This window comes from Scyliorhinus canicula, chromosome 6 (genome assembly GCF_902713615.1).
Source record: "Scyliorhinus canicula chromosome 6, sScyCan1.1, whole genome shotgun sequence".
Classification (NCBI taxonomy): domain Eukaryota; kingdom Metazoa; phylum Chordata; class Chondrichthyes; order Carcharhiniformes; family Scyliorhinidae; genus Scyliorhinus; species Scyliorhinus canicula.
Genome location: NC_052151.1, coordinates 31857165 through 31877210, shown reverse-complemented (window position 1 = coordinate 31877210; position 20046 = coordinate 31857165). Strand labels below are relative to the sequence as shown.

General features: G+C 46.9%; 1 protein-coding gene across 1 annotated transcript in view; it reads right to left on the bottom strand.

Annotated features, from left to right (window-relative positions):
• Positions 1 to 20046, bottom strand: part of bub1 (BUB1 mitotic checkpoint serine/threonine kinase) — a 146658-nt gene that overhangs the window by 76867 nt on the left and 49745 nt on the right. Inside the window, exons 6-10 of the mRNA XM_038799122.1 lie at positions 19377 to 19492; positions 16148 to 16242; positions 14652 to 14845; positions 8828 to 8940; positions 1495 to 1868 (exon numbers count right to left, since the gene is read on the bottom strand). Coding sequence (XP_038655050.1) covers positions 1495 to 1868; positions 8828 to 8940; positions 14652 to 14845; positions 16148 to 16242; positions 19377 to 19492 — 892 coding nt within the window. The remainder of the gene's footprint in view (positions 1 to 1494; positions 1869 to 8827; positions 8941 to 14651; positions 14846 to 16147; positions 16243 to 19376; positions 19493 to 20046) is intronic.

Sequence of the window (20046 nt, the reverse complement as noted above, 5' to 3'; positions counted from 1 at the left end):
AGTCTGGATCAGAAATTGGCTCGCTGTAAGGAGACGGAGGGTTGTGGTTGATGGGAAATGTTCAGCCTGGAGTACAGTTACTAGTGGTGTACCACAAGGATCTGTTTTGGGGCCACTGCTGTTTGTTATTTTTATGAATGAGCTGGAGGAGGGTGTAGAAGGATGGATGAGTAAATTTGCAGATGACACTAAAGTCGGTGGAGTTGTGGACAGTGTGGAAGGATGTTGCAGGTTACAGAGACACATGAATAAGCTAAAGAGCTTGGCTGAGAGGTGGCAAATGGAGTTTAATGCAGAAAAGTGTGAGGTGATTCATTTTGGAAGGAATAACAGGAAGACAGAGTACGGGGCTAATGGTAAGATTCTTGGTAATGTAGATGAGCAGAGGGGTCTCGGTGTCCATGTACATAGATTCCTGAAAGTTGCCACCCAGGTTGATACGGTTGTTAAGAAGGCGTACGGTGTGTTAGCTTTTATTGACAGACAGATTGAGTTTCTGAGCCATGAGGTCATGTTGCAGCTGTACAAAACTCTGGTGCGGTCGCATTTGGAGTATTGCGTGCAGTTCTGGTCGCCGCATTATAGGAAGGATGTGGAAGCATTGGAAAGGGTGCAGAGGAGAATTACCAGGATGTTGTCTGGTATGGAGGGAAGATCTTATGAAGAAAGGTTGAGGTACTAAAGGATGTTTTCATTAGAGAGAAGGTTAAGATGTGACTTAATTGAGGCATGCATGATGATCAGAGGATTAGATAGGGTGGACAGTGAGAGCCTTTTTCCTCGGATGGTGATGGCTAGCACGAGGGGGCATAGCTTTAAATTGAGGGGAAATTGATATAGGACAGATGTCGGAGGTGGGTTCTTTACTCAGAGTAGTAAGAGCGTGGAATAGCCTGCATGCAACAGTAGTGGACTCGCCAACACTAAACGCATTCAAATGGTCATTGGATAAACATATGGATGATAAGGGAATAGTGTAGATGGGCTTTAGAGTGGTTTCACAGGTCGGCGCAACATCGAGGGCCGAAGGACCTGTACTGCGCTGTAATGCTCTATGTTCTATTACAATGCGAACAGTAAACAGCACAATAAGACTAGACTGGAGATGGAGGTGCGGATGGAGTGGTGATGGGAGAGTAGGGGCAAGTTCCTCCCTGATCCAGTTGGCTTTCTCCAAAATTCTAACAGTTTTCTTTATTAAACCCACAATTAATAGATTTTTTTTTAAATGGTAGACTTGTCATTGTGTTACTCATAAATAATATCACAATCACAAGCTGTTGCACTGTCATCAGAGAGGAAATGCTTCAATTAAAACACTCTGAAGCCATGTGTAATGTAGCGTCAATAAAATGTAACCAAAATCAAATCAGAAAGGATTATTTACACTTAAGTTTTAAGAGGACTTGGAAAAATACAGAATTGATCTTCCCAAGTTTGTTTTTCAGATTCAACATGGGCTTTTTAAGATTAAAAGATAGCAAAATTACTTACTGTTCCTTACTGATGCTCTCATTTATACCAGTAGCTATGGGTCCTGTGAGAGGGTCCACGTGTGCCCATATATTACTGAAGCTTTTTTCTGGCTCTCCATAAAATCTAAATCCAGGTTGAACTCCAGGAGATCTTTGTTTATGATCGAATTCTGGCAACAACGATGACACCCCACATTGGGATTGTTGCAGAGGCGTGGCAGCACAATTTGCAGTTGCGACTGTTCCAGCACAAGCTCTTAAAGAAGAATCTAGTTCATTTCCTTCCCTTGCATCAGTTTTAATTTGTAAAACAGTAGCTGAAGATACTGCAGCAGACTTGGTGGGTAGTGGTGATGGTGCAGGAATCACCTGCAAGGCATTTTGGGATGATGTCTGCATAACAAATTTCAAACATTTAGAAAACAAATAAAGTTGAGAAAAGGTGCAACTTCCAATGAGGTTAGATATTTTAAATATCAGTGTGAGTATAGGTATACCAGTCATAGCAAATGTTTCTTATGTAAATTATATTCACACACAGATAAAAGTTTGATTCTGTAGTAACTATAATACTACAGTAGGTGATCAGCCTCCAGAATTAGTCACTATTAACTATTCATGAGAAAAGATTAATAGGTATAGTAAAATAGTCACAGATGACCACAGGCTGCTTTCCCCTTTGGAGGTGACTATAACCTGAGGATCATCACAACTCAGGCGAGGGGCAAGGGTTGAGAAGGCGGGGCCTCCATGAGTGACCTCAGCCGGTTCAGGGATTGAACTCACACTGTTGGCCTCGCTCTGCATCATAAACCAGCTGTTGAGCCAACGGAGCTAAACGGAGTCAAGGATCAGCCGGCTGTTTGAGGGGGTAGAGGATACTTGCGAACGATTTTGGGAGGGGCCAAGCTAATCATGTACAAATGTTCTGGTCGTGCCTGAAGTTGGAGAATATTGGGGTGTCATTTCTCAGCACGTCGGCGATCCTGCATGTGGATTTGGAGATGGGTCCACTGGGGACCAAATTTGGGTGTCGGACCTGCCGGAGTTGTAGATGAGAGCGGAGATAGATGTTTTAGCCTTCACCTTATTGATCACCCACAGGCAGTAGGTGGTCAGCCTCCAGAATTAGTCACTATTAACTATTCATGAGAAAAGATTAAGGCAGGATTTGTTGGGGTGGAGGTCAGCTTCTTCATCCTGTGCCTCAGCCTGGCTGTGGGGATCTAGTGGAGTTTTTACGTCTTGAGAAAGTGGGGCCTGACTGGGAGTGGCACAATTGCTCCTGAGTGGGCTCTTACCTTAGCAGTGCTTTATGAATTGGATGATGGCTGCCTTTGAAGACGTTGATGTTACCTTGACGGGAGAATTACGGCTCTGTGGAACGGGTCGTCAAAGCTAATTGAGGAATCCTGTCTGCAAGGCCAGAGATCGTTAGGGCCCACCAATCACTGGTCCTATATTGTCCTACTCCCTTGCTCATCGTGAGGGGTTGGAGATAGCCAAGCGGGTCAAATCATTCCACCCCGGCCAGGACGTAGTCAGAGTCATAGGAGGTTTACAACATGAAAGCAGGGCCTTCGGCCCAACTTGTCCATGCCGCCCAGTTTTTAAACCACTAAGCTGGTCCCAATTTCCTGCATTTCCTGATCATGGCTCGGCACAACATTGAGGGCCGACGGGCCTGTTCTGTGCTGTACTATGTTCTATACCCATCTTTCCCACATAACTGACTACATGCTTTAAAAATTGTACCCGCCTCTTCTTCCCCCCCCATGGGAAATGTCATTTGTGCATAGTTTTTCTTCCTTCTGGTGTGTAATTGTGTCTTGCAATCCTTGTTCTTGGGGGAGGGGCATGACCATTGTCACTTCCTGCCTCATTTGTGGAAAAGACAAATGGAGTTGGGGCGTGATGAAGGGTGGGTGGATATGGTTGGTAGTGTTAGTTCAGTCCTCACTGAGATTGAGGATAATAGTAATAATAATCTTTAGTGTCACAAGTAGGCTTATATTAACACTGCATTGAAGTTACTGTGAAAAGCCCCTAGTCTAGTCGCCACATTCCAGCACCTGTTCGGGTACACAGATGGATAATTCAGAATGTCCAAATTACCTAACAGTGAGTCTTTCGGGAATTGTGGGAGGAAACCGGAGCACCTGGAGGAAACCCACGCAGACATGGGGAGAAGGTGCAGACTCCGCACAGACAGTGACCGAAGCCAGGAATCGAACCTGGGACCCTGGCGCTGTGAAACAACAGTGCTAACCACTGTGCTACCGTGCCACCCATATAATCCGCCTGTACCTATTTTAATAATCTGTTGCCAATCTTAGCAGAATCTTTGTAAACAAGTGCTAACCACTGTGCTACTGAGCATTAGCCCCCTCCCCCTCCCCCGCAGTTAGAGCTAATCCATTTCAAATTTTTGTTTTGGATTTGGATCTTTGAATCAAGAACCTGTGTCTTCATCCTTCTTTGGCAGGGCAGAGTTTGTATCCTGGAGAGGATTGGGTTCCTTCTGTCTCCTCTTTGAGGCTAAGGTTTTCTTTCTTCTGGTTGCATCACCTTTTGTGATCCTTCCCTGGGCTCCTGTCGTGGTCGGGTGGTTGAGAGGATGCTATGGATATCCTTTCTGCGACGGAAAGTTTTGAGTTAGGCTAGGTGTCCCTCCGCTGGAGGTTATCTTCTCTTCTGCTTGTCGCCTCTTCATTCAAGTGAGCATGGTGTTGGTCTTCTTATCCTGATCTAGAGAGTGGTTTGGGGGCATGGGGTGGTGATGGGGGAAGAGAGTCTCTGTTCTTGGCAGGAAGGAGGGAGTCAGCCCTCCCTCCCAAGGAGCCTAATTTTGGGGTGTCTCTTATTGGGCAGGTGCTCCCCTTGGCCGGACATTGCTCTGGAAAGGTACGGGCAAGACTAGAGTATGGGTTTTACTCTTGAGATTTGCTGGAGGCCCGAGGCCTGGGCCGTAGTTTATTTTATGTTGGTTGATCAGGGCTAAGCCAGGCCCCGTGCTGTAGCTGTTATCCTTTTGCCTCTGGGTGACCCTCTGATGGCGTGGGAGGGTCTTGCTGGGGGGTCTGGTTGAGTTCTATGTCTTGGTTGTTATCCTGTGGTTCCTCCGAGGGAGGTGGGTCCCCTTTTTGTTGATTATGTGGCCTGCTTTCTTTGTTGGCGAGTGTTGTAATTTGGTGGGATCGCAGGGTGGGACAGATTTTTCACTCTTCCTTTTTCTTTCTGCCTTGGGAGGGCAGTGGGCCTGACCATAACTTGAACACACTGTTTTTTTTTTTTAAAACAATTTTATTCAGGTATTTTAGGCATATAGAAGAAAGTGACATTGTACAGTACAAAAAAAAAAGTCAAGACACAATACCCCCTGGGCGGAATTCTCCGCTCCCCACGTGGCGTAGGAGAATCGTGGGAGTGCCTCCCGACATTTTTCACGCCCCCCCCCCCCCCCCCCCCCCCCCCGGCGCTCCCAGCAATTCTCGCCTCCCCCACGCTCAGAAAAATCGGCGCTCACCGTTTTTCACGGCGAACGGCGATTCTCCAAGCCCAATGGGCCGAGCGGCCAGCCCTTCACGCCCGTTTCACCACGGCAGCAACCACATCTGGACGCTGCATTCATGAAACGGGCGGCAGATGCCCGTTTGGGGCATCTAGGGGCCCAAATTCGACGGGAGCACCACGACTGTGCTCGGGAGGGGACAGGCCCGCGATCGGTGCCCACCGACCGTCGGGCCAGCGTCCAAATCGGACGCACTCTTTCCCCACCGCCGTCCGGCAAGATCAAGCCGCCACGTCTTGCCGGGCGGCAGTGGAGAAAGACGGCACCGCGCATGCGTGGGTTCATGCCGCCTGCGCGCTGATGTCATCCGCGCATGCGCGGGTTGAAACCGGCAACCCGCGCATGCACGGATGACCTCACAAATGCCCCGTTTTGTGCGTCATTTCCAGCGCAACGGGGACGCGGCCGGGAAAGACGGAGGCCTGCTCCTAACTCCCCGGGTGGGGGTGAATTAGGTGCGGGGAGCGGGCTCCGAGGCCGTTGTAAACCTCGGCCGATTTCACGACGGCCATCCCGATTTTTATCGGGAGCGGAGAATACCGCCCCCTGAGTTTAGGGCACAACCAGAACATGTGTACATGGTCAGCCGGCCCTCCCGCTCATCTAGCACACTTCTCCTCCAGCCCGAAGAATCTGCTCATCCAGGCCCCCGTCATGTGGGCCAGGTGCACGACCTTAAACTGGATCAGAACAAAGAAAATTACAACACAAGAACAGGCACTTTGGCCATCCCAGCCTGCGCCGATTCAGATCCTTTATCTAAACCTGTCGCCTATTTTCCAAGGATCTACTTCCCTCTGTTCCCCGCCCATTCATATATCTGTCTAGATGCATCTTAAAAGATGCTATCATGCCCACCTCTACCACCTCCGCTGGCAAAGCGTTCCAGGCACCCACCACCCTCTGCGTAAAAAACTTTCCACGCACATCTCCCTTAAGCTTTCCCCACTCTCACCTTGAAATCGTGACCCCTTGTAATTGACACCCCCACTCTTGGAAAAAGCATGTTGCTATCCACCATGTCCATACCTCTCATAATTCTGTAGACCTCAATCAGGTCCCCCCTCAACCTCCGTCTTTCCAACGAAAACAATCCTAATCTACTCAACCTTTCTTCATAGCTAGCACCCTCCATACCAGGCAACATCCTGGTGAACCTCCTCTGCACCCTCTCCAAGGCATCCACATCCTTCTGGTAATGTGGCGGCCAGAACTGCACGCAGTATTCCAAATGTGGCCTAACCAAAGTCCTATACAACTGTAACATGACCTGCCGACTCTTGTACTCAATACCCCGTCTGATGAAGGCCGAGCCTGGCGCATGTTGCGGTCGTGATCACTCGGTTCAGGGCTTCTGCCCAGATAACGTCCTCCATCTCTTCCCACTTAAGCTTCAGGTCCTCGGTCTGCGTATACTCAGCTCCCATTAGTTCCTTGTAGACGTCTGAAACTCTACCCTCTCCCACCTCTCCCCTAGAAACTACCCTGTCCTGCCTCCCCTTCGGCGCGAGATGTGAGAAGGACGGCACCAGTCTGCGTAAAAAATCCAGCACCTGTACGTATCTAAAGTCGTTCCCTCTCGCCAGCCCAAACTTCTCCAGTGCCCTCATGCTTGGAAAGCTCCCTTCCAGGAACAGATCCCCCATCCTCACAATCCCCGCCCTCCTCCACAGTCGATACCCCCCCCCCCCCCCCCGTCCATGTTCCCTGGGGCAAATCGGTGGTTGCCGCAGATTGGGGTCCACACCGATGCTCTTACTTCCCCTACATGCCTCCTCCACTGGCCCCAGATCCGAAGAATCGCCACCACTATCGGGCTGGTGGAGTACCATGCCAGCGGAAGCGGCAGAGGCGCCGTGACCAGGGCTGCTAGTGCCCCTACACGAAGCAGCCTCCATCCACTCCCAAACCGACCCCGCACCCACCATCCATTTCCTTATCATCGCTATGTTGGCCACCCAGTAATAGTTGCTCAAGTTCAGCAACGCCAGCCCCCCTTCTTCACTATTCCTTTCAAGCATCACCCTCTTCACCCGTGGGGGACCTCCCTGCCCATACGAATCCCAGTATAATTTTATTCAGCCTCTTAAAGAATGACCGCGGGATAAAGATGGGGAGACACTGAAAAACAAACAAGAACCGCGTGAGAATCATCATCGTAACAGTCTGCACCCTCACCGCCAATGACAGAGGGAACGCATTCCACCTCCGAACCTCCTCCTTCACTCGTTCCACCAGTCGGGACAGGTTGAGCTTATGCAACTTGCCCCAGTACCGTGCCACCTGAATCTCCAAATATCGGAAACTCTCCCCCACTAGCCTGAACGGCAACCCTTTCAGCCTACTCTCCTGCCCCCAAGCCTGAATTACGAGCATCTTGCTCTTAGACATGTTCAATTTATATCCTGAGAACTGGCCAAATTCCCAACTTGAACACACTGTTAACGGTCCTCTCTTCCTCTCCCTTTGTTGTAATTGTGGACCTGTCTTGGGCCAGGGTGTAGGGTTTTGTTGCATTATGCAATATGCCAGTAACTCCTCGTAGATCTGGGTTTCCGTGTGTTTTCTTTTGTTTTTGCAAGGGTAGGTGTGACAAAACTGTTCTTTATTCATACATGGGTGCAGATGGTCTCAAATCCGGGAAGAGAAGGCGGAGCTTAACTAAATGGCAGGTCTTTCAATGCAGCAGCAACACACTACACAGCTGAGGCAACAGTAACCACCCACTTAAATTAGGAAAAGCTATCATTCCAATTAGAATTCTTTGAAAATGTGAAAACAGAACTGCAGTGCAATGCACAAACGCCCCATCGGAGTGCCTCAAATTAAGTATCACGGGCGTGATTCTCCGCTGCCCACGACGGGTCGGAGAATAGCGGGAGGGCCTTCCCGACAATTTTCACGGCCTCCCGCTATTCTCCCTCCCCCCCCCACCGCCCCCGACACGAATCGCTGCTCGCCGTTTATTACGGCGAACAGCGATTCTCCGCAGGCCGATGGGCCGAATACCGCAGAGTTTACGGCCGCGATCACACCGAACCGTTCGTGAAAACGGCCGCAAAGTGCCCGTCCCGGACAACCATGGCACTGATTGGCACGGCTGCACCACGGCCATGCCAAGGGTGGCATGGGCCCGCGATCGGTGGGCACCGATCGCGGGCAGCGGGTCCGATACCCGCGCACTATTTGTTCTTCCGCCGCCCCGCAGGATCAGTCCGCGGGGTGGCTGAGGGGCATGACAGCCCGCGCATGCGCGGGTTTGACGCGTCTGCGTGATGACGTCATCCGCGCATGCGCGGGTTGGAGCCGTCCAACCCGCGCATGCGCTGCTGACGTCATCGTGCGCGTCAGCTGTCGTGACGCTTGGCGCGCGGACTTAGCGACGGTCGCTAAGGCCGCGATGCCGTGCTTCACGGGGCCCCGCTGCTAGCTCCGCCCGGGGGGGGGGGGGGAGGGGGGAGAATCTGGTCCCGGGAGGGGGCGCGGAGGCTGCCGTGAAACACGGCCAGTTTCACGGCAGCCTTTACGACTCGCCGCATTTGCGGAGAATCGCGCCCCACATTTTTCAGGTTGCAGAATTGAAAGAAAAAGTAGGCAACCATGTGATCCAGGTCAAACTTGATTAAAATTATGTGGGTTTATCCATCTTTTAGCATGTGGATTTGTCTTGCATCAAACAATTCCAAAATATGTGAACTGCATTTTTAAATAGGGTGTGCAAAATATTCAAGATTTTCAAAATATCAGGTAGGTGTCATCTGTACAGGTAGACAGGTCTGACCTGCAGTATTTCCTGCTCCCGGTCCTGAGTTAACCTCAGTTGCACTCTCAGTTGTTCCAGTTTCTGCTCCAGGGATCTTATCTCATCAGACTTGGAGGTTGTGACCATCTCCTCTTCAATTCAGAGAAAAAAAATTGAATTACCATCTGAATAGTTAAAAAGGCAACAGATGTTTATATAAAAATGTTAGCCCAGGTGATAACACACGATCAGAATTTCTAACAGAACTTTACGGCTGTTTGTAAAATTTAAACCACTTATAAAGGACAAAAAGGAGCATTTTCATCATGAATTTAACAATTGATAAAAGGTCGACGAGATAATTCAATTAAACACTTGACCCTTTCTCTTCAGGAAAGCAAAATCCAAGATTTCAGATAGAAAGCTCATAAAATGACTAGAGCTTCCCAATATTCTACTGGAACACATTATCTATATAAAAGCTAGTTGCTCTAAAGATTGAGTACCTATTCGACGTATTCAAGCGATGCCATTTTGGATCAAAATCAGGAAGCAACCTTTCAGAAATCATAATTGAAATCTGAAAGTTCCCTCCCAAAAAAGGCTGTGGATGTGGAGTCAAATGAACTTTTATTGACCAAGATCAATTAATTTTTGTCTTTATTTCAGACCCCAGCATCTGCAGTACTTTGCCTTTATTCGAGGGATTAAATCTTTAGAAAACACTGAAATAGGGTAAGCTTTCATTTGTAAAGGCGAGCTTTTATGTTTTAGGACATCTGTGCGCTTTTAGGCAAGAAGAGACTTCCAGAGATTCTATCTTTTGAATTAGATGTTAACCCACGGTCTCATCTGCCTCCTCAGGTGGATGTAAAAGGTTTCATGGCACTATTCCAAAGGAGAGAAGATGAGTTATCCCTGGTGCCATGGTCAACACTTATCCCTCAGTCAACACAACAAACAGATTATTCAAGATTATGGTCATCTGCTGTATGCAAATTAGCTGCTGCATTTCCTGCATGACAACCAAAGTTCACGATTCAATGGAAAATTTTCAAAGTCCAGATTTGTGGGGGTTTCGCTGGGAGTTCTACGATGGCCATGTTGGCGAGATCACAGCATGCATGTAACGGCACTTAGTGCAAAAAATTAGCCCCCACGAGATTCTCAATGAGATGCACGACAGCCGTCTGATTCACCCGACTCGTGTCTCAGCAGCTCAATGCAAACAAGTGGGGAGCTGCTTCTAAGTACTCCCAGTCAACACACAAGCATAGCAGTGCACAGATCTGCTCCGCGCTTTGGGTATGCTGACCTCACAATGCTTCTCAACGCTGTGGATGAGAGATGGGGCACCATGCTGCCCGAGGGAGTGGAAGGACCAACAGCAAGGCCAGCAATGCTGCAATGGGTGGCAGTGCAGGCAGCATGACAAAGAGGACGTTCAATGCTGGAAGACGACCAATGACCTCCAAAGAGCTGCCTCTCTTCTGGCATCAGTTCTGCTTGCCACCCCTCAAATTCCAAACACACCCCCACCCCAATCCACTGGCTGACATCTCACATCCTATCTTTGTGCTAGTTTCTCAGAACCCCCTGGCTTCCACCAGCACAACCCCGTCACGTCCATGTGCGGTGCCCACATATGCTACTGGCTATAGACTACCATGACCCATCAAGCATGCGGCTCACAACACCCTCTCTTAGTCCTCGCAGGAAAAGATAGCACATAATAAATGGGAAAGGGCCAAGATGGGAGAATGAATCCCAGAAATTTGAGTCCTCACCCCCAAAGAGGAACAGGCCCTGGAAATCACAGGGTTGCTCGAAGAAAGAGCAGTCACCGACAAAGAGGCTGGCCTGCGCCAGAGAGGTGAGAACCCGTTGCCTCTACACCAGATGACCTGACTCAAGTGAGTTGTTTATGTCAGGCAAAACAATCCTTCCCTCTCACTGACCACATCAGCATCTGATGAGGCAGGGCCATCCGCAGTCGGTCCACCTCTGCCACCCAAGCGAACACCTCGGAGGAGTGCTCAGAGGATACAACTGCTTTCACCCTCACCTTCCACCAGTGCAAAGACATTAGTGGGCGACACCATGGTGTCGATGCCCACAGTGATGTTCCTCAGTGACTGGGCCATGCTCTGCAGTGTCTTGACAATGTCCACCTGCATCTGGGACACGTCTCTCAGTGACCAGGACATGAAGGTAAGGCCCTCAGCCATGGTCGTCACAGACTGATCCTTGCCTTGGACACCACTACTCAAGATACACATGTTGTGCTTCTGGGGCACAATTTGGTGAGCACCATACAGTTGCTGATGCACATCAGGTGGACACAGGAACATCCAAAGGGGGACAGCAGTCAGAGGTATGCTGGATCCCAAAACACAGCTGGGTCCCAGCCAGATGCTGAGCCTCTGGACAAAGTTCTCCCAGAGCTGATGCAGATGATAGGATACAGTGGTCAGATTCAGGAGGGGGTATCGGTGACATTCCATCAACTGCAAGGCCAATTGGAAATGTCCCAAAGACTGCAAGTGCTGGAGATGGTGTCGACAATACGTGCACCGAGACCAACACTGCCAGGGTGGTGAACATAACGGAAAACCTGGAGCACAACGTGTGCATCTTGAGTGGTGGTGTCCAAGGCACGGATCAGTCTGTGACGACCATGGCTGAAGGCTTACCATCATGTCCTGGTCACTGAGGGACGTGTCACAGACGCAGGTGGACATTGCCAAGACACTGCAGAACATGGCCCAATCACTGAGGAACATCACTGAGGGCATCAACACCATGATGCAGACAATGGGGACTGGCAGTGTCAAATAACTCAGAGGGCTCTGCAACTCACCCTAGCTGCCCTTCCATGCCATGGAGTCCTCCAAGGCCCTATGGGCACCGCCATAGAGAAGGAAGTGCTGGAGGCCAAAACTGGACATGCCACCATAGAGACTATGGCTATCTCCAGTTCTTCCAAAGATCCCCCCCCCCCCCCCACAACACCAGCGTATCTCAAGGGCAGTGGGTAGAACAGGATGGTACAGCAACATCACTGGCACCAGTAAGTCGGCCGGGGCCCCCCAGCTCCAGGCCCTCCAGGGGACGTCCGTATCAAAGACCACACAGCACAGAAGGTAGCAGGCTGCCTCCACATTTGATGTGCATCCTGGGGACATACCTAGACATAGCACTAGACCACAGAAGATCAAGAGTGACGAGCCCCGGGTGAACATTGGTGAAGTCACCATCCATAGGTGGGGGAATGGAAATCTGTCACAGCAAAACGATTATTAAAACTATGTCACACCTCATACATGTGAAGTCTCTGTAACGTTAACCCTCACCCCGTTGTCCCACGTTCCATGGGCACATTGGTCAAAGATCAAAAGCCCCCGAAACTTTAGTGGATGTCAGCAGAAAGATAGGAGTCAGACTTCAGCAGAAATGGAGGAGCACCATAGCTTTCCTCACAGCATGTTATCACTCTCCTCCCTTGTATGTTGTCTGTGCCAACACTGGTCCATCACACTGCAGTGATGTTACATGGACCCTTGGAGAAGGGAACAGGGTGGTCAGGGAAGGGGGGGCATGATGGAGGGGAGAGGGGAAATGGGAGGGCAGGCGGAGGTTGAGTTGAGCCTCGTCCTATGAGAATCTGGAGACGCTGAGGGCCTCCCTGGTCCTTCTGGTATGTCAGAGCCTTGCCACCGTCTGTCCTCCATCCTCTGGTTTATCCACCTGCACTGCCTCTTGTTCCTCCTCAGACGGGGCTGCATGTTCCCCTGCCTCCTCCTGCTCCTCCAGCATATCTGCTAGGTTAGATAATGGAGGGCACAGCAGGCCACCACAAGGCGGGAGACCCTTTGAAGGGTGTACTGCAAGGCACCATCAGAGCGGTTGAGTCATCGGAACCTCATTTTCTGCAGCCCGATGCACCACTCAGCGAGATCACGGATATCAGCGTGGGCCACATTATAACTGGTCTCAGGCCTGCGCACTGGCGTCATTAGCCATGATCTCAGCATGTATCCCTCGTCCTCCACGAGACAACCCGCCATCCTGGGTGGTCCTCAAAGACACCGAGGGATCTATGGATGCACCAGGATTTAGCAGTCACACACGTTCCCAGGATAGAGGGCACACATGTACATGATCCTGGGGTGGTCACACCAAATTTGGACATTCAGGGAGTGAAACCTTTTCCTGTTAATATCAGGCACTCCCTGATGCCCCAGTGCTCATAGGGTGACATACATGCCATTGGTTCCCCACTGCCACTCCCCCTGGACCTGGGGCATCCAGGTGATGGCAGAAAATCCTACAGCAAGGGCATCTTGGAGGGTCTGGCCTAGCTCAAAGGAGATATGAAAATCGCTTATTGTCACAAGTAGGCTTCAAATGAAGTGACTGTGAAAAGCCCCTAGTCGCCACATTCCGGCGCCTGTTTGGGGAGGCTGATACGGGAATCGAACCGTGCTGCTGGCCTGCCTTGCTCTGCTTTCAAAGCCAGCAATTTAGCCCTGTGCTAAACAGCCCCTTAGTCTGATGCCCGGGAAAACAGAGCATCCGTCAACTCCCCGATGCACTTCTGGGCGGAAGATTGTGATGTGCTACACAGGTCCCTGCTCAAGCCCTGGAATGACCCAGTGGCATGAAAACTTAGGGTTACAGTGCCCTTCATGGCCACCGGGAGCGGGTGTCATGTCTACGAAGACATGATGGCACAGGTGCCGCACTGTCTCCCAGCTGAGGCGCAGTCTTCTTTGACACATAGTGTCCGTCATCTCACTGAATGACCAACAAAGCTTGTAGACCTTGAGCTGTCACTGGCCTCCCCTTCTGGGTCCTTCCTCAACCTGATGGGTGGCCAGGTCTTCAGGGTATTTGGTGACCCTCTGCACATGGGGGGCCACCTCCAGCCAACATTTGGCAGCAAGAAGATCCAGTAGTGAAGCCCTGCCTTTTAATGTTTGATGTTGGCTGCTAGCTCTATGGTGCTTATGCTAAAGGCAAACTGTTCAGATATCAAAGTTTGCTGGACATGCAATGCAACAATTATCCTCCAAGGATGGCACATGCCCTTAAGGAGGCACAAGAGTTGAGGAGTGAATGTTCCCACAACAAGGTTAATTCCTCATTTGAAATAGCCTTCAGCTGTGAAACTAGATGCTGCTCAGTCAAAGAGGGTGAAATTGGCTTTCAGGTGCCCTGGAGCTGCATGCCAGAAAATGGAAATGGCTATTCATTTCCTCACTTCCCCTCAGTAGCCATTGCACCAGATTCCCAATTTTGAAAAGGAGCACTGAACGCCACCCGCATTACTTCCCGCTGGGGAGTCAGGTAACTCCTGGGAGGTTGCTGCATTCAACTTCCATCTTGCTAATGAAATTGAAATGAATGTAAATGAGGGTTCATGATACTGTCACCACTTTTGGGCGTGATCCGGAACTCACCATTGGGAGCGGGCCGGGTGAATTGCAAATGGTTCACGCCCGGCGCGAACCTCAATTTTGCTCTCTCCCACTATTCACCTGACGTGCCCGGATCAGTGCCAGGCATAACGTGGTTGCTGAATCGCACCCAAAGTATCTCAATGGCTGTAAAGCTTTTGGGATGCCAAGTAGTTGTGAAAAGTACTATATACATGCACGTCTTTTTTGTTTCCCTTTCCATAGAAACCTACCATTTCAAAATAAAGATTTAGAAGGCATAGTTTTATAAAGTCTTGACTTTAACGATGCGGTTATCAATGAACAGACGACAGGCCACACTATCAGGCAGGCAAGCAAAAGCTGGAAAACTTCAGTAATTCCAGTGGACTGACTAAGAGTTATGATAATGAAAATAAACATACTCCATTCCTCCTTTTCTTTTTGTTCGCTTCGCGCAATGTGTTCCTTTGCTCGAATTTCTTCAAAACACATCTCTTTATCTCCAGAAAATAGAACATCTTTATGGTACATGATGATTTGCTGCAGTTCTCCAGGTGCTTCCTGAATTTTACCATGGCTATCATTTTGATGCACAAGCTTGGATGCATTTGAAATTCTAAACAGATAATAGAAATTATATCATTTTTGAATTGGTCAACAACATTATTCCACATGCAGATTATCCACAGCCACACAAAAAATCTAAATAGAAGGCATCACGTTAGATAAACAAATATTAGTTAAGTTAACTGTAATGTTTTGGTGCTCCAAGTTTATTCATTATAGTTTATTCAATGAAGTGCTTTGAAGTGTTTCAGTATGATAGTTCTAAATATATACAAGCATTGTTTATCATAAACTACTCACTGTGCTGGTCTGGAGAAATGGGTGAAGTGAGACCAACAAATAGCTTTCAATATAAACAATTTTGCTTCTATGCCTATGAACATTAATCAATAGAAGTAGACTTGGATGAATGGTGAGGGAATTGGTAGTAAGTGTGTAAAATTTATGGCAGCAGTCAGAGAGAATGGGCTTGCTTTTCCTGATATTGATCTGAAGGAAGTTAAGACTCATTCAAGAACTGGCTGGATTTAGAACAGTGCATAAAGAAAAACAAAAGAATTAGAAATGCTCAATAGGTTAGGTAGCATTTATAGATAAACAAAATTAACCAATGATCATTCGCCAGAAACAGATAAGCATTTCCTGCAACCAATACATGTGAAATTTGGCTGAAAACAAGAAACATATAGTAGCGGTTGTTTAGTAGAAGAATGTTTATCGTGGAGTTCCCCAATAATCGGTGCTAGGATTCCTCCGCTTTCTGATTTATATGGATGACTAAGACTTTAGCATACAGGGCATAATTTCAAAATTTGCGGATGAAACAAAACTACGAAGTATAGTGAACTGCGAGGAGAATAGTGTCGAGCTTCAAAATGGCCTAGGCAAGTTGGCGGAACTGGCAGAGGAAATTAAATGCTGAGAACTGAAAGGATTCATTTTGGTAGGAAGATGTGGAAGGACAATAAAACAACAGATTGTGGAGCACAGGGACCTGAATGTCTTAAGTGCAGAAATCATTGAAGTGGTAGGACAGGTTGAGAGAGCAATTTAAAAAAGGATATTGCATCCTGGGCTTTATCAATTGGGGCACAGAGAAAAAAAGCAAGGAAGTTGTGTGCAACGTATATAGAAAACACTGGTTTGGCCTCAACAGTAGAATGGTTCTGAGCACCACACATTAAGAAAGATGTGAAGGCATTAGCAGAGGTGTAGAAAAAGATTCACAAGAAGGATTAAGAGGTTCAGTTATGTGGATAGATTAGAGAAGTTTGGACTGTTTTCCTGGGAGAAGATTTGATAGAGATATTCAAAATCATGATAATGCAGCTATTAAAATACATTTACTTACAAATTGTTAGACTCTGTACCACAAGGAGGAAGAGTAGATGGTTTACCATTGCAGCCATTTTGTATGCTCTCATGTAATAATTGTGAATGTAAATCCTAAAAAATATATAATTACAGGTAAAATTTCAGAGGTTAGTTTTGGTTTGAAGTTCCAAGCACCAAAACTACAACATTATACAAAAAAAATTTTTTTTTTTTTTTAATTTATTTTTAAATTTTTATTACTTTATCAGAGTTACAAAGCCAGAGCTAAGAGTGTGGACAGGGGCAAACCCCTAATCTAGCTCATTGCCTGCTCCAAAAAACAATTCAAATTCAAACTGAATCCAATTCATGGTCCTCACAAGAGAGACATATCAAATCCAGGCATTACACCCGACCTCATGCTCATCTTAGCCAAAAGGCCGAGAAGTGATTCCAAAAAAAATTCTTACTAATCTCACCTCTTCTATTCTGCAGAAAGCATCATTACTTTACTTAGAAACCAAAGGTACTTTATGCAAGCACAGGTTGTCCTTGGATTTAACATTTCCACACACAAATTGTAAGTGGGAACCGATTACCCCCATAGGAACATTGGCATAAATGGGGAATTGGTTCCTGAACCAAGGCCAGCAATCATTCATGGGGTGCCCAGTGGTATTAAATGCTCTCAACTTTTGCCCGGTCAAATCACTGAGGCAATTGCTGATGCCTGAACGCCTAGCGCAAGTTCCAAGATTAGTATAGGGGACATAATGAAGCCAGCGATCACTTTCAGTTGTTTGTTTAACCTTGAACTTCTGTGAATCCAAGTGCATATTAAATACAACATAAGCATATGAATGCAAGAGAATTGGGAGGGTTGTGCCATAAAAAAAAAACGACATTTGCTTACAGGTGGATTAATGGAATAATGCACTTGTTTCAAACCAAATAAAAAGACTTCAATCTAATAAAAATGGCATAGGGGTTTGAATGACATTGTCCAGTCATACTGATGGGCGGCGCAGAACATCGATACGCATGTATGAACATGTTGGTGTGGACGGCATGTGGCACAGTGGTTAACATTGCTGCATACGGCGCCGAGGACCCGGGTTCGAATCCCAGCCCTGGGTCACTGTCCGTGTGGAGTTTGCACATTCTCCCCATGTCTGCGTGGATTTCACCCCCCACAACCCAAAGATGTGCAGATTAGGTGAATTGGCCAAGCTAAATTGCCCCTTAATTGGAAAAATAATAATTGGGTACTCTGAATTTTTTAAAAAACGAACATATTGGTGTTGCATCGTAAAGTCAAACCGATGTTGTAAAGTCAAAACAGGGTGTTAATTAATAGATGCCACAAGTGTTGTTCATCACAACTTTAACATCGTAAAGTCAAGGATTGCCTGTAATCACTACATTTTTCATTAGTCTTGATAAATAAACTGTTTGCCTCAAGAGCTATGTCAAAATATACAATGTTTCATCCTCAACTGCTTTCTGTGGTAACAAATTCTATCTGGGTGAAGAAAGTTCTCCTCATCTCAGATCCAAATGGTTTATCCCATAATTTTAGACCAGGGGTGGGCAAACTACGGCCCGCGGGCCGAAAGGTCTTTATGCGGCCCACCAAGTCATTAAAAAAAAGAAAAAAATTTTAAATTAAAAATTTTTTTTATTTTTTTTTTTAAAAATAGGTTAATGGGGGGGGGGGGGGGGGGGGGGGCTGTTGGGTTACTTACTGGTATAGGGTGGATACGTTGACTTGAGTAGGGTGATCATTGCTCGGCACAACATCGAGGGCCAAAGGGCCTGTTCTGTGCTGTACTGTTCTATGTTCTGTGTTCTATATGAGGCGCCCAGAATCATAACCGGGTGAAGTAATTATTTTACTTAATATACTATGCGGCCCTTTAAAATTGTGAATTTCTGAATGTGGCCCTTGCACGGAAAAGTTTGCCCACCCCTGCTTTAGACTGTGACCCCAGTTCTGGATTCACCAGACATTGGGAACATTCTTCTTGCTTTTACCCTGTCTAGTTCTGTTAGTATTTTATAGGTTTCTATGAGATCCCCCTTCATTCTTCTAAACAGCAGAGAGCATAATCTTAACTGACTTAATCTCTCCTCATACATAGGTCCCACCATCTCACAAAACAGCCTGGCAAACCTACACTGCACTCCCTCTGTAGCAAGAGCATCTCTCCTCAGATAAGGAGACCAAAACTGCACATAATATTTCAGCTGTGGTATCGCTAATGCCCAATTTTATTGCAACGTGACATCCTCCTCCTGTACTCGAATCCTCTCGCTATGAAGGCCAACATACCACTCGTCTTCTTTACCGTCTGCTGCCTGCATGCTGACCTTCAGCGACTGGTGTACAAGAACATCCAGGTCTCGTTGCACATACCCCTCTCTCAATCTGTATTCATTCAGATAATAATCTGTCTTCCTGTTTTTCTTCTTATTTATCCACATTATACTGCATCTGCCATGTATTTGCCCACTCACTCATCTTGTCCAACACATAATGAAGCATCTCTGCATTCCCCTCACAACTCACACAGAGTTTTGTGTCATGTGAAAATTTAGTTCCCTCATCTAAATCATGAATATATAGTGAATGACTGGCATCCAGCACTGACCCCTGCAGTACCCCACTAGTCAATGCCTGCCATTTGGAAAAATACCCATTTATTCCTACTGTTGGTTTCCTGCCAACAATCATTTTTCTATCCATCTCAATACACTACCTCAACCCCATGCGCGTCAATTTTACACGCTAATATCTTTGTGGGACTTCGCCAAAAGCCTTCTGAAGATCCAAATAAATCACATCCATGGCCCCCCTCATCAACTCCACTGGTTGCATCCTCGAAGAATTTGAGTAGATTTGTCAAAGATGATTTCGCTTTTGTAAATCCCTGCTGACTCTATCTGATCCTGCTACTGTTTACCAAGTGCTGCGCTATTAAATCTTATATAATGGACTCCAGCATTTACTCACTATTTATGTCAGGTTGACGCGTCTATACTTTCCTCTTTTCTATCTGCCTCCCTTTTTTAAAAGTGGGGTTACATTAGCTACCCTCCAAACTGTAGGAACTGTTTCAGGGTCTATAAAAACATAGCATTGCTCTCTGAAGACATGACAATGAAGTAATTTATCATGTAATTTTAACAGTGAATAATGAACAGTGACAAGCTCATATTACATTACCTAACTTAAGTACATAACTTATGACAATAAAAATGGTTACCTGAGATTTGGGAACTGTCTCCAACCCCATAGGCTTTGCATTCATATCAAATGTATTCAAAGGTGACAATTCTTGACAGATGAACTGAGAATTTTCCAATGGTTCATGTAGAAAGCCTGAACATATACAATACAATAAAATTAAATTAAATTAAATTAAATTAAATGCTAATGTGCAGAATTATACAATTATATATGCTCAACCATTTGTCATAATTCCTCCTAAATAAGAAAATACCAAGATCTCCTCACAAGAAATAAGTGGAGTAGATTATTCAGCCCATTGATCCTGCTCTACCGATCCAGATGATCATGGCTGATTGGATTGTGGCCTTATCAAACATCTGTTTAACTCAGCCTTGCATATATTCAAGAGCAGCCTCCACTGCTCTCTACAATAGAAAATTCCCACGATTAACATCCCTCCAAGAAAATAAATTGCTCATCTCCATCTTAAGCGGGAAACCTCGTATTCTGAAACTGTGCTCCCGGGTTCCAGATTCCACTACAAACATCCTCTTCGCATCTACACTGTCAAGACCCCTCAGAATCTTACATGCTTCAATAAGATCACCTTCCATTCTTCTAAAATCTAGAGAGTATAGACTCAACTTGCTTAACCTTTCCTCGTAAAACAACTACTTCATCCTAGGAATCAACATAGCAAACCT